This window comes from Cervus elaphus, chromosome 1 (assembly GCF_910594005.1).
Source record: "Cervus elaphus chromosome 1, mCerEla1.1, whole genome shotgun sequence".
Taxonomy (NCBI): Eukaryota; Metazoa; Chordata; class Mammalia; order Artiodactyla; family Cervidae; genus Cervus; species Cervus elaphus.
Window position 1 is genome coordinate 79151532 of NC_057815.1, and position 17865 is coordinate 79169396.

At 45.5% G+C, this 17865-nt stretch overlaps 1 protein-coding gene and 1 long non-coding RNA gene across 3 annotated transcripts in view; one reads left to right on the forward strand and one right to left on the reverse strand.

Annotated features, from left to right (window-relative positions):
• SLC1A2 (solute carrier family 1 member 2) overlaps nucleotides 1-17607 on the reverse strand; it is a 160280-nt gene extending 142673 nt beyond the window's left edge. Inside the window, exon 1 of one of the 2 annotated variants that reach the window (XM_043909274.1) lies at nucleotides 17344-17607. In XM_043909274.1, coding sequence (XP_043765209.1) covers nucleotides 17344-17360 — 17 coding nt within the window. In that variant the 5' untranslated portion in view covers nucleotides 17361-17607. Of the gene's footprint in view, nucleotides 1-2410; nucleotides 2631-17343 lie in introns of those variants that run through there. The other variant, XM_043909282.1, reaches the window with a different exon arrangement.
• Nucleotides 7703-15070, forward strand: LOC122698368. The gene is made up of 3 exons (XR_006342320.1): nucleotides 7703-7832; nucleotides 8159-8248; nucleotides 14928-15070. It is a non-coding gene; the product is annotated as an uncharacterized LOC122698368 (long non-coding RNA).
• Nucleotides 17608-17865: the final 258 nt, after the last annotated feature.

The following is a 17865-nucleotide window of genomic DNA, read 5'->3' on the forward strand; positions in this document are numbered from 1 at the left end:
AACGGGAGAAGCAGAGCTGGCCCTCAACGCCTGCATGTAGATGATGCCCTGCAGTTGGAAGCAGCTTGTTCGATCATCGATTCCTAGGCAGCAAGGAAAGGATGCTTAGTTCTTTCCATCTGCAGCAAAAAGACAGCTTCAGACTGGCGGCTGTCACCAGACCAAAGCATTAGATGGTTGGAAACTTCAGCCCCTCCTCCCACCAGGACCCTGGGGGAGGAGACAGGAGCTGGAGATTGAGTTAATAACCAATGGCCGGTGATGTCATCAATCATGCCAACACCATGAAACTCCCATAGAAGTCTCTAATGGAAGCTTCTAGAGCTACCAGGTTGTAAACACATCAACGTGTGCCTAGAGAGGGGACCAGACCCTCTTTTCCATACCTTGCCTATCATCTCTTCCATTGGCTGTTCTTAAGTTGTATCCTTTATAATAAACTTGGAAACACAGGGGGCTTCCCTGGTAGCACAGCTGGTAAAAAAATCTGCCTGCAACGCAGGAGACCTCAGTTCAAGTCCTGGGTCGGGAAGATCCCCTGGAGAAGGGAAATACTCCAGTATTCTGACCTGGAGAATTCCACGGACTGTATAGTCCACGGGGTCGCAAAGAGCTGGACACAACTGACTTTCACTTTCACTTTCTGGAAACACAAGTAAAGTGTTTCCCTGAGTTCTGTGGGTCATTCTAGCACATTAGCAAACCCGAGGAGGGGCTTATGGGAACCCCCTGAATGTCCAGCCTGTCAATCAAAATACAATCTGGGCTTTCGACTGGCATCTGCAGTGGGGCAGCCTCGTGGGACTGAGCTCTTAACTTATGGAATCGGATGCTAACTCCCAGGAAGATGGTGTGAGAACTGAATTGAATGGTAGGTCACCCAGCTGGGATCAGAGAGTGTGGTGGAAAAGGCACCATACATTTTGAGTCAGGTGTGTTATGAGTAAAAATAGTTCAAGAGTTAAAAGCACAAAAAGAGAAAAACCTTCAAACAAACCATCACTAGTGCAAATACCACAAGATCAAAGAAGTCTAGGACCAACTTTCTAATCTTATCACCTATGGTCCTCAAGAAAGAATTAGCAAACACACACCCTGCGTATGAGTATTGGCAACCTAACTTGCAAAGTAGGTAGATTGACAGTTAACCCCACCTAGGTTCAGCAGGCTTAGAGCAGCGCAGTAAAGGCTATTCCAAGAGATAGAAAAACAGTCATCATTACAGGGGTGGTCTCCGTGTCCCAGGCTCACATTCTGCCTTAATCCTTTCCAAACCCTATCAGGAGGGTGATATTGTCCCTAGTTAACAGACAAATAAACTGAGTCTCAGAGAGGCTAGTTAACTTCCCTGGAGTTTTACTGTTAGGAAGCCGTGCAACAGAAAATCCTTCCAACCACTACAACACGGGTCCCAGAAGCTGTTTTATGCCAAGTATCTCATTATGATACAGTCTAGGGCACTGCAAGAGATCAGATATTCTTAAGGTTATCATCCTCTTCATGGTCACTGTCACCATGAACCGCAGTATTCCATACAGGCCTGTTTCTGCTGGCTTCCCTGTGGGACTGGCCATGTGATTTGCGGGGCTTAGTGCAAAAATTAAAACCCCAGGACTCTGTTATTAAGAATTTCAAGAACGTGACTACAGAGCATTAAACCAAGGACAGGTCCCTTCTGAGCTCCGTGTAACTGCCCATCCCACGCCCAGGAAGTCAGCTCTGCTTCCCTATGTTTTTTATGTGTATAACCAATAAACTCATAATCTAAGATCCTCTTGAAGGAGGACTCAGAAATTTTTGCAGTAAAGCTCACCCCCCAGTGATCTTTTTGACTGTATTCCTGTTTATATTCTGTAAATACCCTATGACTCTATGACATGAGAAACTCAAAAGTTAATTTTAAATGCCTCCTTGACCAGATGCTAAACTCACAGCTGCATAGAAGCCTGATTTTCCTGCTGCTTGAAAACTTGGGAAGACCTCCATCTTGCTGACTGGCCTGGGCAGCTTAGCTCAAAGGTGGAGAGCAACATCCTCTTTTGACCAGCATATGGACACGTGGCTAAGGCCCTCCTCCTTCCTCTATGGTCTCCTCCTAAGGGAGTGAGCCCAGCACCCAAAACACAGCACTTTCACACCGGGTTGAATTCGATTTCCTGCTTCCAATTGGGTTGGAACACGAGCTGGACTTCTGGGATGGCTGGTTAGTCATTTGGAAGAGAGGAATATCTGCTTTCACGCTTCCTCTCTCGCCATGTTTATTCTGGGGCCTTTCCAGTTCTTTCGAAATGTACTTCTCAATCCCTTGTCTTTTCCCTCTCTCATTAAAAACCTTCTCTTCCTCCCCATGATTGCCCCTTCACTTTTAAAAAGTCTGCCAAGAACCCAGACCAAACCAGATTGGACCTACCCAGGCTCTGGAGCCAGCGAATCTTGCTCAAGTCTCAGGGAGAAGCCAGGCGGACCACGACGACGACCCAGGACCAGGCTGTCAATGGTGACTGCGGTCCACTTGTTCTCAACCTCAGTCCTGTTGTCCCAGGTATAGCCTTGTGCTCCAGAGCTCTGGTCCCCAGGTATTTTAACAACTCCAGGTCACTTGGAATATAAACAGTCAAAGCGGTAGGGCTTCCCTTCTCAAAAAGCGTGGCAACAGCTGGTGCTGGCCTGGGAAGGGAAGAAGTGCCTTCTGGCTCTTGATTCAGGGCAGCAGGAGAACCACCCCTGCTTGCCCTGCAGCTGGCCGGCAGGAGGCCCCACAGCGCCCCCTTCTGGGAAAACCGGGTAGATTTTTTTGCTTGCTGAACCATTGCTTACACGTAGGGATTGTGTATGGAGATCTGCAGCTTACTCTCCTGGAAACCCACGGAGAGTCTAAAGACGGACAGCGAAAGCAAAGAAAGTAAAAACATGATCCCTGGGTGCTCCGGCTAACAATGACTTGTATGTCAGAGGAGACTAGAAAACACAGCGTCTCTACTTTGATTCTACTTTCAACTCCAAAACAGCAGTCTGACTGCCCCGGCTCTGAATCTAGGAAGAATCTAGCATTCGCCATTAAGGATGATGAGGGCGGTTCCAGCTGAAGACTTTCTCATAAGGCTCAGGAAGGGGTTCCATAAATGGGCCCTTCCTCCCATCACAGAATTCTCCCTGAGGATGGAGAAAACAGCATGCCGAGCGAGCAGAGTTTTTACTTTCTTATCCTACCAGGACACAAAAAACGGTCCTCAACATGTCTGTCCCGGCCCTAGAAAACTCCAGCAAAGAACTTCACTTCAAGAAATATAGGAGATCCATGGCTGATTCATGTCAGTGTATGACAAAACCCACTGCAATATTGTAAAGTGATTGGCCTCCAACTAATTAAAAAAAAAAAAAAAAAGAAAGAAATATAGGAATATCGCGCATTTTTTCTTTACATTATACATTTACATTAGTGTTAGGGGAAGCATGCTGATTGAAACCACCCACCCTGGCCAGGCACCATAGTAACCATTTGCATGAGTTGTTTTATGACAGGAGGTCCTGGTAAGGAACACGGAACTAATAAGCCTCCACCAACCAGAAGAGTAGTTCGGGAAAGGTCAAAAGGAGACACCACATGTCTGACCACCTCCCAGAATCCTCCTCTCTGACATCCATCTTGGCTGAACTAGGGTGCACCACCAGGAAGGACTCTGAGTCAGAATGATTGGCTAAAGACAACCCGGAAACTAATCCCATCACCATAAAACCCAGACCGCCAGCCACTGACAGAGCTGCTCTCCTGGGTTCCCTTACCCTCCTGCTCTCCACCCGGGTGCCCTTTCCCAATAAAGTCTCTTGTTTTATCAGCACATGTGTCTCCCCGGATTATTCATTTCCAAGTGTTAGACAAGAGCCCAGTGTCGGGCCCTGGAAGGGGTCCCCCTTCCTGCAACATTACCAGAAAACATATACCAACACAAGATGTATTTATTTTTAGACCCAGGGCTTTTTCTTTTCCAACCACAATATGAAGTCAAAGAAGAGAACTCTACTGGGAATGATTAAATACATTCAGAATCTCTTTAAAAGCATCAATATTAACAATGAAACTGTCAACTACTGGGACCTTTTTCTAGACCAGTTTCACAAGCAATTGTACTGTTGAGCCCTTGATTTATTGACTGATGTAATTTACACATCATTTTTTACTTAAATCCTTCTTTGAATATTAAATGAATGCTAACTTCTCCTTGTTTTCCTTCAGAAAGAAAGAAGAAAAGGAATAGAAAGACATCACTCAGAGACAGCCAGAAGTCTTGGGAAAGACAGGGGGAAGAGTGGGGGAATGGACTCAAAAACTCTTATCTGATTCCATTTTATTCCATTTTAAAATAACAGCAGCTACAGGAGTTTGCAATCTTTCCCAGACAACAGCATGGGAACATAACTGACTATGACAAATACATTTCTGGCTTCACAAGATGAGCTGCTGCCCAGTTATTCTTGTAACCTACTTGAACCTTGTCAACTTTTGCAGTGAAAAGGTTGGTTACTGACTGCTAGGCAGAGAAGTTCAACTGATCGCCAGGACCTAAAAAGGAGGACTTGTCCTAACAAGCAAAACAGCAGGGTTTTTGGTTTTTTTTTCCAACTTTGGTGCTGTTCCTCCCTTAAAACCTTCCTCTCTATGCCCTTGCATGTCTCCTTCCCAAATCAGACAATTCAATTACACCAACATGCACTGTGATAATGATAAGTTGGGGCACAAAGAAATGAATGTAGTCCTCATCCTCAGAGAGATCTCAGGATTGTGATGGCTCAGACAGACAAGAAAACAGTTAGCACACTCCTGTGATAACGAAGCACTGTAGTAAATGTGTTGGGGACAAAGTTCCTGGAAAAGGCCCAGCCCAAACATCATCTCTCTAGAGAAGGCTTCCCTACATCCCCAGGCTGAGGTGGGTGAGTATTCAATTAATAAACGTGTATAGAGTGCACAGCGTTAGGATCCTGAGAGATGCCATGACGAACCAGCCATCAGAGTGCTTACATTCTGGTGACGGAGGCAGACAGACATAAGAAGATAAATAAAATTGTCACTGATGCCCCGAGGAAGAAAGAAAAGGAGGAATGATGTAGGACTAAGAGAGGGAGACCTGTTTTCAGTGGCGGGATGAGAGAAGAGCTCTCTGGGAAACACTGCTCCAGCTAAGAACTAAAGGATGTTTCTGCATAAGAGGGTGACGGCCAACTGGAGAATAGTGGTAGGTGGAGGGTAGGAAGTGGTCCAGACAAAGGGAACGGGCCCTAAGGTGGGCAAGACTGGAGGGTGTTTGAGGAAATGAAAGTTAGGAGGTTGGGAAGCTTCCACTGGAGAGATGACTTGCCTGGGCTAGCATGAAGCATGTCCACAGAGAGAAAAGGCCAGACTTAGGTATGTTTTGGAGATAGAACTGAGAAAGCTTGTAGGTGGGGACTGATGGAAGAGGAAAAAACAGGGCCAATGCTCACCTTCTAGCTTTGACTCTCTAGAGAAACTTGGGAAGGAGTAGGGGGTGAGTCTGCAGGGAAAATAACCAACAGTTCCACTGTACCGTGGTCATTTTGAGATTGCATTGCCCAAATGGAGATGTCCATTAGGGTGAAGGATATAGAAAACTGGAGCTTGGAGGAAAGGTCTGAGATAGAAACACACACTTGGGAGTTATCAGTATACATGTGGTATGCAAGTGCCCAAGAAGGGCTCCAAAGAGAATGCAGAGCCAAGAGAATGGGGATGGAGAAGGAGTCCGAGGAAGTTTTAGGAGCTACACAAGAGCACAAATGAAGGATTATGAAGCAAAATAGAAGAGATCCAGCTAGGGAGACTTAGAAAGGCTACGGACAGTGAAACAAAAATGTAAATAACAACCACGACTAAAATATATCCAACTCCAGCCAGCTGCCCCCTCTGTCACTCAAAGGGTCACCAGGGTTGACTGCATGGGTCTAGCAGTCTAGGCATGTGAGCTTTTCCTCACCCTCTGCACTGAGCTCTCCCTGCCTGCATCGTGGGATGCAGCAGGAAGACTGCAGGAAGCTCTGACCAAGTACTCAGAGCTTGTCCTCTCCTGCAGGAACCTCCAGAGCAAGTGATGAATTACCCTCTGGTTCTACTCCTTTCTTTCATCAGCTTCTTCCACAAAGGGTACTCAAGATCTCAGCATCACTTAGACAACCTTTTGAGCATGCTTACCTCACACCTATACTGAAACTAAAGCAAGTAAACCAAAATGTAACCCTGCTCTGGCATCCTCCCCTTGATGACCACTCTTGAAAAAAAATCACATTTTGTTTTCTCTCCAGCCATTCCCAACTCACACCAACATGGCAACAGTAGCCATTATTTTGCTGACTCTAGCTCTGCTCAGCAACAGCCTTGAAAATTATCCCTTTTCAGGACTTACAGTATTTGATGTCACTGTAGCATGAAGCAGTGTCAGCCACTCCAAGACCCTTAATTCTCTCCTGATTCCCCTCCTTATTTCTCAACATCCTAAGTACCCTAAAGCACTTCTGTCCCCCGAGACACAGGAGAGCTCCCTGGGATTCTTCCCTCAGACGACTACATGTGCTTGGTCACTGAGTCCTGCTAAATATCCCTGGGATCTGGTAATGCATATGCGTCTCTATAACCTAACATAGGTCAGTATTTTCCACCCAGATGTCATCTTCTAACCAATCTCAATGGTCCTGCCTCATTCTCTTCTTCCAACTCATATTTCACTGAAAATTCTTATAATTATAATAATAAAGACTTGGAGATGACCTAAATATCTATCAATCAAGGACTGCTTAAATCAATTATTATAAAACCATACAGTGGACAGCAAGCTATTACCAGATGTATAGATTATATATAGAAGATATATATATATATATATATATATATATATATCACATGCATATATACTTAGAGGTATGAAGTGAAAAGCAAGTTGAAGTAAGCTGGATAGGATAATGCAATTTGCATATTAAGAATTGTCTCATGTTACATGTCTGTCTCAAAAGACCCAAAAAGTGAGTATTTTTAGAGAACAGGATTGAGCTGAGAGACAATCTTTTATTTCTTTATGCTACTCTGTAATATTAGAGTTTGGGGGTTTTTTGGTTTGTTTTTTAATAAGGCCACATTTTTCATTATGGGAAAAGAGCCACTGACCCAGAGGACAAAAAGTTTTTCTTTTAATTGTTTAAGATAATCTATTTGACAGTGGATAGTAAATTCTTCATACCCCTTTATTCAGCTGATATATTCCATCTGCCAAATGTAGTTTCTAAATGTAGATTGAAAACAATCAGTGTTGCCTTACCCATTTGCTGGAAACATACACAATATCTATCTGCCATTGTAAATAAGAGATGTGTACCTCTTAAAAACAGATAAGGAAAGGAAGGCTTCAATGTTGGTTGCTTTACCTTCTGTTACTCTATAATTGAGCCATTTGAACTGAGTTGTCATGCTAATAAAAACACAAACACATTGATAACCAATGTCCTGGTCTCAAAGCAGACCAGGTCTCACCTGCTGTGAGAAAACAAGTGGAAATACCCACAGAGGTATAATTTGCAAAGCCTTGGATTACATACAAAAGTGCTCTTTCGTCTCTGAACACATCTGAATATTTACCAAGGGAATAGAGCAGAGAAAAGTCAACATACAAGCACTTTGGGCCGGAGGTTGACAGAATGCATGACTTCTTGAATCAACAGAACAAGGCAGTGGATATTCCAGAAAGGGATGACCCAGTTCACTGCCTCCCCTTTCCCAAGGCAAGGACTCCATGAGAAACAATACTAGCAGGAGTCTAGAACCAGCTGCTGTGAGTGCTGGAAATATCAGTAACAGCTAGACCCTGGTTCCTGGGATATTTATCTGTTGATCTCTCTGGCCCCTTCCATGCACTAAAGCTGGTTTCCATTTCCTGGGCATCCATTTGAGATACCCAGCCTGCTGTTGGACCAGATACCTTTGGAAGGTCTGAGTGATGAGAAGGGTTAGGTCATCTGTCTTTGGGGGCTGTGTGGGTCACAGCTAGAACCGAGGCAGTGACGCCTGCTAATTCTCCCCAGCCTTGCCCACCAGAATCCACCTGCCTCCCTGTTGCCCAACGGCACCTTCCTTTTAAGGGACAGTATTTTATTACAGATGACAGTTTTGTGGAGCCTGGATATTCAGATGGAAAGCAACGGAACCTCTCTCAAACATTTGAATTTGGAGCTAACAGTGGATGCTGTGGTGAGTTCCCCTGAATGCCCCCACGTTTAGGACTGAGGCGTTTGTCCCCCCAGCTGCCAGCAGTGTTGATAAGTGACAATGCTTACCAACTCTATCTCTGTCTAAGGCCTTGCCGTGTCTTCACCCAGGGCCAGGCCCACTGCCCGAGCACAACCCAGTCCAGGGGCCGGGTTGATATAGTGGTAGAGGTCTCTTTTCTCTCCATTTGGGGCCTCTCTGCACCAGAACTTCCTGAAGAATGGGACAGGCACTTTGTTGGACTGTTTCCATTTCTCCCTCTGCTCATCCTTGCTCCCTTCTCTCCTCCACAAGGATTTATTCTGAGAGGTTCCCTCAATAAATTTCCTGCACACAAGTCTCCATCCCAAATATTTCCCAGGAGAGAACCACAATAGGTCCTCAACCCCAATGTATTAATGTCTTGAAAAGACTCCAAATTTGAATCTTCTCAGACTAAGACAGAAATGCCTACAAATGATTAGCTCTTCATTAAAATGTTAGCAATTAATCATGATGGAAAAACCAATGGTCCCTTCAGTGCTTCTATGCTATGATGGTTTTACTGTCTGCTGATGGATGACTTTGAATCCCAGGAAAACACTAGGGGAACAGATTCAGTCTGTAATTCCATTACACTCTATTCTCTTCTTAGAAATTAGTCTGATATTTACTTCTGACACTTTCTAGACCCTATGTTGCATTTTAGTATAAAAAGTAACAGCTGAACCATCACCCAGAAATCATCAGTTCCTTTAGCATGTCTAAGTTGATATTCATCCATTTCACTTCTAGACATATTAACCCAATTTTGCTTTGTTCACATGGCCTTTGGTCCACTTCTCTAACAAAGCTGGTTATCAGATCATGACCGTCTTTTTACATGAAGACTGAGATTAAAAACAAGAGCTTCCCAGATGACTCGGTGATAAAGAATTCGCCTGACAGTGCAGGAGATGTGGGAAGCAAGGGTTTGATCCCTGGGTCAGGAAGATCCCCTGGCAGAAGAAATGGCAATCCATTCCAGTATTCTTGCCTGGAAAATTCCAGGGGCAGAGGAACCGAGCGGGCTACAATCCATGGGGTCGCAAACAGTCAAACATGACCTAGCGACTAAGCACTAGAGGTAAAAACAAAACTACAATTTGTCTACAAACAAAAATACAATTTTGCCTGATGCCTAATTGAGAAGAATGCTTTCCTTCTTTTATCTGTTTTCTTTTACCTTATTTCCCTTCGTGCACTGCAACCACGTCTGCTATTTGGAAATCTCTAGATTAGCGTCTACAAGCTCAGGTCTAACGATCATTCTCAGTTGCCTCACCTTATTCCCACTTTGTTTCAATGGCAATATTTTCTTTTGAATGTCACACTTCCATTCAAAGATAAGTTCATTTCTCTTTGTCACCATTGCTGTCCTTCTTGTGCACTGCCTCTTAAATTCTTGATTCTCTCTTCTTGCAAGGACACTTGGCTATCTTGCTTCCTTTGGTCAAAATGATTGGAGCAAATCCAAACAAACGAAAAAAGGATCATAGCCATGTGGTTGTGCCCTGTACGGTTTCAAAGCTTGTGAAATTTTAAAGAAATGTGAATTAACTGGAAAATGTGGATACTATGGAACACAGTAGAAGTAGATGACAAAAAAATAGGTACCCAATTACAGAGTAAAAGCAAAATATCTCTGTTTCCCCATCTGTAAAATGAGCATAATATCGCATAAAAGTTTTTCAAGGACTTAATGAAATCATATATGTATAGTCACATAGACCTGGAATTCCAAGTTCAAACGAATGGTTCTATTTGTATTTGTTCATGGTGATATCTGTAAACAGGGCTTCCCAAGTGGTGCTAGTGGTAAGCCAGTGCAGAAGACACAAGAGACAAGGGTTCGATTCCTGTGTTGGGAATATCCCTTGGAGGAGGAAATGGCAACCTACTCCGGTACTCTTGCCTGGAAAATTCCATGGGCAGAAAAGCCTGGTGGGCTACATTCCAAGGGGTCGCAAAACAGTTGGACACGACTGAGCACATACACACATGTGAGAATCATCTCACAAATACCAAAATATATATTTGGTGGAGACATTTTTTGATCAAAAGAGAATGGGATACAGTGGGAATTGAGATTCCCTAAGGTCCAAAGGGAGTCAGTCAGTCAGTCTGGACCAAGTACTGACATTTACTGCCACCTACTGGACAGTCAGCAAACTGTGCCACTCTTAAAAATGCACAGAAATACTTTCTCTGAGGGTCTCCCCAGGTGGCTCAGCGGTGGTAAAAGAATCCTCCTGCCAATGCAGCGAGACAAGGGTTCAATCCCTGGATCGGGAAGATCCCCTGGAGGAGGGCATGGCAACCCACTCTAGTATTTTTGCCTGGAGAATGCCATGGCCAGAGAGCGCGGCAGGCTACACCCCATAGGGCCGCAAAGAGTGGGACGCGACCTATTGACTGAACACACACACTCTCTGGATGATTCTTTCTCAATTTAAAAGGCATCCCCAGTCATCACTGTCTGCATATGTTGCAAAAAGAAAAAAAAAGAAAGAAAGAAACCAACAAACCGAGGACATCAGCCACACTCCTAAAGAGATAAGAAAAGTAGCTGTTTTAGGAAATGGGTAAGTGAAGTCACAGCCCTAACCAGCCACTCTTGAAAATCACATAAGAAAGAATAAATTCCAGGGCCTGCTAAATGCTCCATTACATTTGCCACTAAGAAGTGTATTCTCAAGACTCGATATTCCAAAGGATTGAACCCATGTGGCCGTGCATGGGGTTGTCTCAAAGCGCTGCATCTGATAAGACCATGCTATTGGTGTCCGGACAACCAATAACGACAAAGGAACTCTTCATTAAGAACAAAGTTAAAGGAAATAAGAAGAAGAGAGTGTTTTGAGGGGTTAACAAGAAAAAGTAGCCACAACTGCTAGACAGCGTCATACCCTGAGAAGACGGAATCCAAGCTCTCGTTCTATCAGTGGCTGCCTTAGAGAGATAAGGGGTCAAGGGAGGGGGGTTCAGGATGGGGAACACATGTAAAGCCATGGCTGATTCATGTCAATGTATGGCAAAAACCACTACAATATTGTAAAGTAATTAGCCTTCAACTAATAAAAATAAATGGGGGGGAAAAAAGCGAGAGAGATAAGGGGTCAAGCAAGTAACACAAGCAAGGGATCTCAGAAAAGACTGTGTCCAACCTGGAGAGCACATGCCCTGTCTCAGGGGACAGCCACTCTTCATCCCCAGCTGACTCTTCCCACCCTCCACCCCTGTGGGACCAAGCAGTGTATCCTAGTGGTTAGAGTCGTGGGTTCCAGAGCCAGGCTGTCGGGGTTTAAAACCTGGCTTTGGCCACTCACTAGCTGTAAAACCAACAGCAAGTTGCTTAATCTCTCTATGCCTCAGTTTTCACACCTGTAAAATGGGGATAAGAATAGTCCTTTTGAATCACATTGTTGTGGGGATTAAAGCAATTAATACATGCAAAGTGCTTAAACAATTGTAGGGCTATTAAGCATTTCAATAAATGATACCAAGACAAAAGGGCTGGTCCTTTATGATCAGATTTCCCAACATTTGGGAAAAACCGGAATCAACATCTTTTTTTTTTTAGGTGAAACATTGTTAAGTCTAAGCAAACTATTCAAAGGTTTTCAGAATCCTGTGTGACCCAAAACATAGATGTCTGTGGGCCACCTACGGTCCATAGGCATCCGATACCCCAAATCTGCTGCTGTGGAAGAGCGGAGCTTGGGAGCAGACAGGCCTCCACCCCACTTCCACCTTGACCACCATCTCCAGGATCCTTCAAGCACAGGGGCTGGGATGCCGGGTGGCAGGGGCACGTGATGGGAAGTTCCATGCCAGATTACAAAGACGGAGTGACAGATGGCACTCCTGACGAAATGTAACAGAGGAAAGGAAGCCTCTAATATACAGGGTGTATAAGTGGGGGGGCGGGGGTTGTCCCTCTCCTTGCCCCCAGAGACTTCATCCAAGGTCTTTAACACAGACCACCACCTATTCTACTGGGACCCAGATGGACAAATCCAGCTGCCCAAATACAGTTCACTCCATTTTTAAAGGACAGTCCTTGCTCAATGAGTCCATAATCCGAGGCAGCTGCTGAGACTGCCAAGAACACCAGACGGCCCTTCAGCAGACAGCCGTGAGAAATCAAATAGATCCACAAATGAAAGATAAGTAAATAAATATCAATATCATTGGAAAACAGCCATTTAAATAAAAAAAACACGCACTAAGAAAATGAGGTATCCTTTTTCAAAGTTTAAGGATCTACCCCTGCCTTTATTCCCCTTTCATATTGCTGGCCTATTGTCTTTTCTGCCATCATCTGATGCCAACCAGACAGATTTATAACGAGATACTGGTCCTTTTCTATTCTACTGACAAATTTGCAACCCATCTGCCTCCAATCAATGATGGAGCACGTGGAGATGGAGCAATGAGATATTTTTAAACACTCCTTTAATTAATTCACTCCAAGGACTTGGCCGCTTGGTGCGGTGAGGGGTGAGGGGCAGACAGAGGGAAGAGAGAGCAAACTCACGATCTGGTAAATAAAGAGATTTGCCGTAATCTGGATCCTAAAACCCTTGCTATGAAACATTCTGCTGGCCCCCAACAAGCTGTTAAGGGTATGGGAGAGAAGAGAGCAGGCAAGGCGGTGCGTGGCATTTGTTTGCTTTTTCAAACTTCCAGGACAAGTTCTGAAAATGCAAACAAAACTAAAATTTCATCTTGAGAATGACTCTTTTGCCTACTATTACTAGATTTGAAATGACCAGTGTCTGGTTTGATTAAAATAAGCATAGTAAGTGATTGAAATGAGGAGATGCAGTTGGTTCCAAGAGGAAACAAGTCCCAAGGGGGTAAAAATCAGCATGAAAAACAATTTAGTTTGCCTTTAAAAGAGGGAAAAACCAGATATCTGGGCATTGTGTGATACAGTGGTGGAGGAGGGTAGGGAGGAAAGATTTTCACTGAAATCAACCTTTGTTGAGCTTCAAACTGTTAGTTTTGCAATCCTGGATCTGTATGATTTATGGCACACTGACCCAGAAATCTCACACCTTGCTGTTAAATATTGCCTGTTTCTGCAGCAAAGCACTGCCATCTCTTAAAGACTTTTCCTTATCTGACAATTCCCTTAAATCCAAAGCCAGGGGAGACAGCCCCTAATTATGTTGCATTAGAGAAGAAAAGTGGCCATCGATACTGACGGGCAGAATTGTTTCTGGTTTTTAACATCTTGGCTTTTTCCATGTCACAGGCTTTATTTGGTCTTAGAAATGGTTTCATGAGAATTAAGCTTTCAATCACTCACAAGAGGCGATCTTAGTAAACGTGAAATGGCTTTCTCATTTGAGTTTCACGCATCTTTATTTTACCCAGGGAGGCTGATTTTTATATTCTTGAAATGAGAAATTAAAACTGCATGAGGCAGGCAACATGCAACCCCCTCTGGACCCTAAACCCAAGCCTTCCGTTCCCTTTTCAATAAGTCTATTCTGTGGGCTCTTCCTCCCGCTGACCTCAACTTCACTCCCAAGGGGAGGCAGGAGGAGGCAATTGTTACCTTTTGCTTTTGTTTGCTTGAAATAATAAATCCAGTGGTCCCTCTAGCCGGGTTTTTCTGCTGTCAGCAGCTTTCTGTTTTGCTGGCTTTCAAAGTCAAATTGAAACCCAAGCCCTTGCACTTGGCTTTTGCCCTGACCCCTTGGCTCCTGGGAGCTGATCAGAAGACAGATCGCCTTGGGTCCCTGACATTCTTGGTGACCTAGCCGTCTCCCACCCCTAGAACATATTTCTGAAATGCCTGCCACGATGCATCTGAGTCCTCCAACATAATTCAGTCTATATTGGACACTAGCTAGTCTAATACTAATAATCTCTTTCTAATTTGGATCAGGGACCAAAACCATAATTCTTAGCCATGTCTGAGGACTCAGAAAGACAGAATCCTCAACTATCAAATTAGACGCTGCCTTGCAGGAAAATGCCCCTCAGGGTCTAGGAACTACCAAAGAGTCCACATAGAGTCTTCTAGAAGCTGGATGCTAATAATCCCAATTCCAAACAATCAGAAACCTCACATAACCAGATCGCATTTGAATATGCTTTGCAAAGGCAATGATCAAGTGCACAGGCTGATAATAAGAATATTCCAAAAGGCAATTTGCACAGTGTATGCCAAAGTTTCAAAAGAAAGCTGGTAATATCCTGTGCCAGACATGCCTAGCACACTCTTCCATGATAACTGATATTTCCAGATGGTAACTCCAAAGTTGGGTCAAGTCCTGGAATCTTCCGGGAAAGATGACGATACATTCTATATCATTTTATCCTTAAAGTTCATCCTCATTGGACCGCCTACTTCACAGTTACTGGAAGAATCAAATGTGATGATGACACAAATGAGCTTTGAAAGTGAAGTGCTAAACAAACATAAGATGTCACTATGGCTTCTAATAATTCTTTCAAAACTGGTAATCTGCCTATGTTGTTGACTGTAACTACATCACCAAGTAAATGGTGACCAGAATGGTCAGTTTGCCATACAGTTCCATTCCCCAAACATTCGGGATCAATCGAACTGAAAATACATATATTGAAAGCATAAGACTGTTGCTATTTTTTGTTTCCTTCTCAGCAATGTATGCTTCAAGGAAACAGCTTGACACGGGCTAACAAAGACAACCAGTCTGAGGGTTCTCCATGAACTTCCCTTTACAAGGTACATTGACTAAAGGTATCAGAAGAGGCAAGAGAATCTCACTAAACCATATGAACAACCTACTAATCAAAGTCTTATGCCTTTGGAGCCCCCACACACCCAGAGTGCCCACCACGTGAGGTCTACCCTACAAGTGCTGAATCAATGCACCTGGTGAAAAGACGGAAGAACGGAAGAGAAGAAAAAAGGAAAGACCAGGGCTTCTGAGAGTGTCACCTGCTCATCAGTACCGCTCTGAAATGACAATGAGTCAGAGTTCTTTCTCTATTCGTTTCCCAGTGTTTCAAATTTTCTCAGTTCCTCCCTAAATACAAATGCCTTTGACCAATCTTTTCTTAATAATGGCATGGTGCATAATACCTTACTAACAGAATGTGAATCCCTTCTGCTCTATACTTAAATCACATATAGAGTCAAATCATTTGGCAGCTCTCATTTAGGACAAAGGTGAGATAGACACCACTTAATTGGGGGATTCTTGTTGTCTTAACCTCTCCCTTTGCTATCTGGCCATCGAAATAAGGATGCAGGACTTGAAACACTGCCATCATCAATCTCTTTCACAGATGTTGTCCAACCTAGCCCTTACAAACAGGGGCAAATCTAGAAGGGACCTGAAAGCAGTCAATAGTGCCTTTGTATCTTTTCTGATATGAATGATTAATTAAACAGGCAAAAAGACACTGAGGATGAGGCATATTAATATTGAATTCTGGAGATCTGTGTTAGAACAATGTACTGCCCTCCTTGTACACAAACCTCTTTCCGGAGCATCGGTTTGGAGAAGAAACAGTCAAAAAGGTCCACACAGCTGAACTGTTAGGACAAAAAGAGAGGAGAAATCTCATGCTACCACAAGATACCAGCTGCCCCCACCCACCCACTTTGGAAGGACTCCAGGGGCCAGAAGGACTCCCGGGCAGAAAAAAGATGGGTTCCTTCTCCTGAACACACAGCAGACAGTTTAAGAAATATCTTTCCTTCCTTGGAGATTGAAGTTTAGAGATCAAACTTTGGGGCTGCTCTATATGCCTACTTAGAGATCCATTTCCCAAAACAAGCCTGCAGAGTTGGTAAAAATTGTTAGAAGCCCTGGAAAGCTCCAGCACCAGGGATGCTTCACCTGTGCTCAGAGGAGCCCCTGGTACTTGCTTGCCACTTAATAAGGATCCAGGGATGCCTTGCAAGAGGCTAGTGCACTTTTGTGAATGAATCAAAGGGCCGAGCTCCCCAACCAGTCCTATCATTCCTACTCAGACTCTACTGAGCCAAGAGACTTCCCTGGGAAATACTGATCCAGGGACCTAGTTTTGGATCCTTCCTTGGGCTTCTCTTGTGGCTCAGCTGATAAAGAATCCGCCTGCAATTTGGGAGACCTGGATTCGATCCCTGGGTTGGGAAGATCCCCTGGAGAAGGGAAAGGCTACCCACTCCAGTATTCTGGCCTGGATAATTCCATGGACTTTATAGTCCATGGGGTCACAAAGAGTCAGAAACGGCTGGGCAACTTTCACTTTCTTTGACATAGGAGTACTCAAGGGTTTCTTGCAGCTAAATCTCCTTCCTGCTAAAGACCCTGCCCTTATTATCACCGGGACCATTCTCCATCCAACTGCTGCCTCAGGAGGTAGGAGACAACTCCAAGACAGAGGGCAGATTCAGGGGAAGTCAACGCTCCGCCCGCTGGAATTTGGGGTCTCCTGTCCCTACTGTCCTTGCCCGAAGCCACTTATTTTCCCGCCTCTTCTCGGGAAGCACCCAAATCTTTTCCACGCTTCCTTCAAACTGGCTAGGGAGATTCCGCCATCCAGGGACAACGAGAGCTCAGAGCAGGCCGGGTATCTGCTCTGCGACTCTGCAAATCTGACATTCAAGGCTGCGCGCGCTGGGCTTCGCCCCGCCCCGGCCCGGGTCCCAGTTCATTCATTCCCGGCCGGTCCCCACCTTCCAGCCGGTGCCGGGCTCTAGGCGCTGCTTCCCTCGGCAACATCTGCCGCTCTTACTGTGCCCAATCCCTTATTGTTTGCAAATCTCAAAAGTAACCTCAAGAGGATTCTTCGTCACTCTTTTGCACGCCTCCACCGAAACCTTTTTTAATTAAAATGAAACAATCCTCTGTCTCTCGCATCTTCAAAGGGTTAAGCAGCAAGCTTCGGGAAAGAAAATCAATATCCTCTCCACCATCCCACCCCCAGCCCAGCCATCGCTCCGTCACGGTCTCCGAGGCCCGGCGCCGGCGTCTCTCTGTTCTCATCCGGGATAGGGAACCACCACTCCGCGCGCGCCCCCCCCCTTCCCCTTGCCGGCTGGTAGCGAGCAAAGCCCCCCTCACCCTTCGGTGGATGCCATGGCCTGGGGTAACACCCCCTCCTCTTCGGCACAATCCGGCAGCGGCGGGCGAGGAGTGAGCGGGTGCCGGGTTGAGCGCACGAGTGCAGCAGCACGCGGTATTTAAGGGGGGAGCCTCTCCCCGCCCTTCCACCCCCCTCCTGGGTAAGCCCTTTAGCGCCTCAACGGGCGCAGGAGGCTCCAGCCGGCGCTAAGCCGCGTCCTCGCTCTCCACCGCGCGCGTCCCGCGCTCCCTCCGCCGGCCTCGGTGTCGCTCGGCTGGATGCTCTGGATGGAGGGCGGGGGAGTGGGGGTGCTTGGAGGGTGGCTTCCCCGGGAGAGCGCCACCCCCGGGCTGCAGGAGGGGGCGCTGGACGGCGCGCAGCCGCGGCCACCTGTGCTTGCTGCGGGGCTCGTCGCGTGGCGGAGCGCGGGCTCGGAGGAAGGTGGCAGGGGGGAGGGCGGCGAGTGTGTGCCGTGGGTGTGCAAGGGAGTGGGTGCGTGCGTGCGCGCGTGTGCGGTGTTT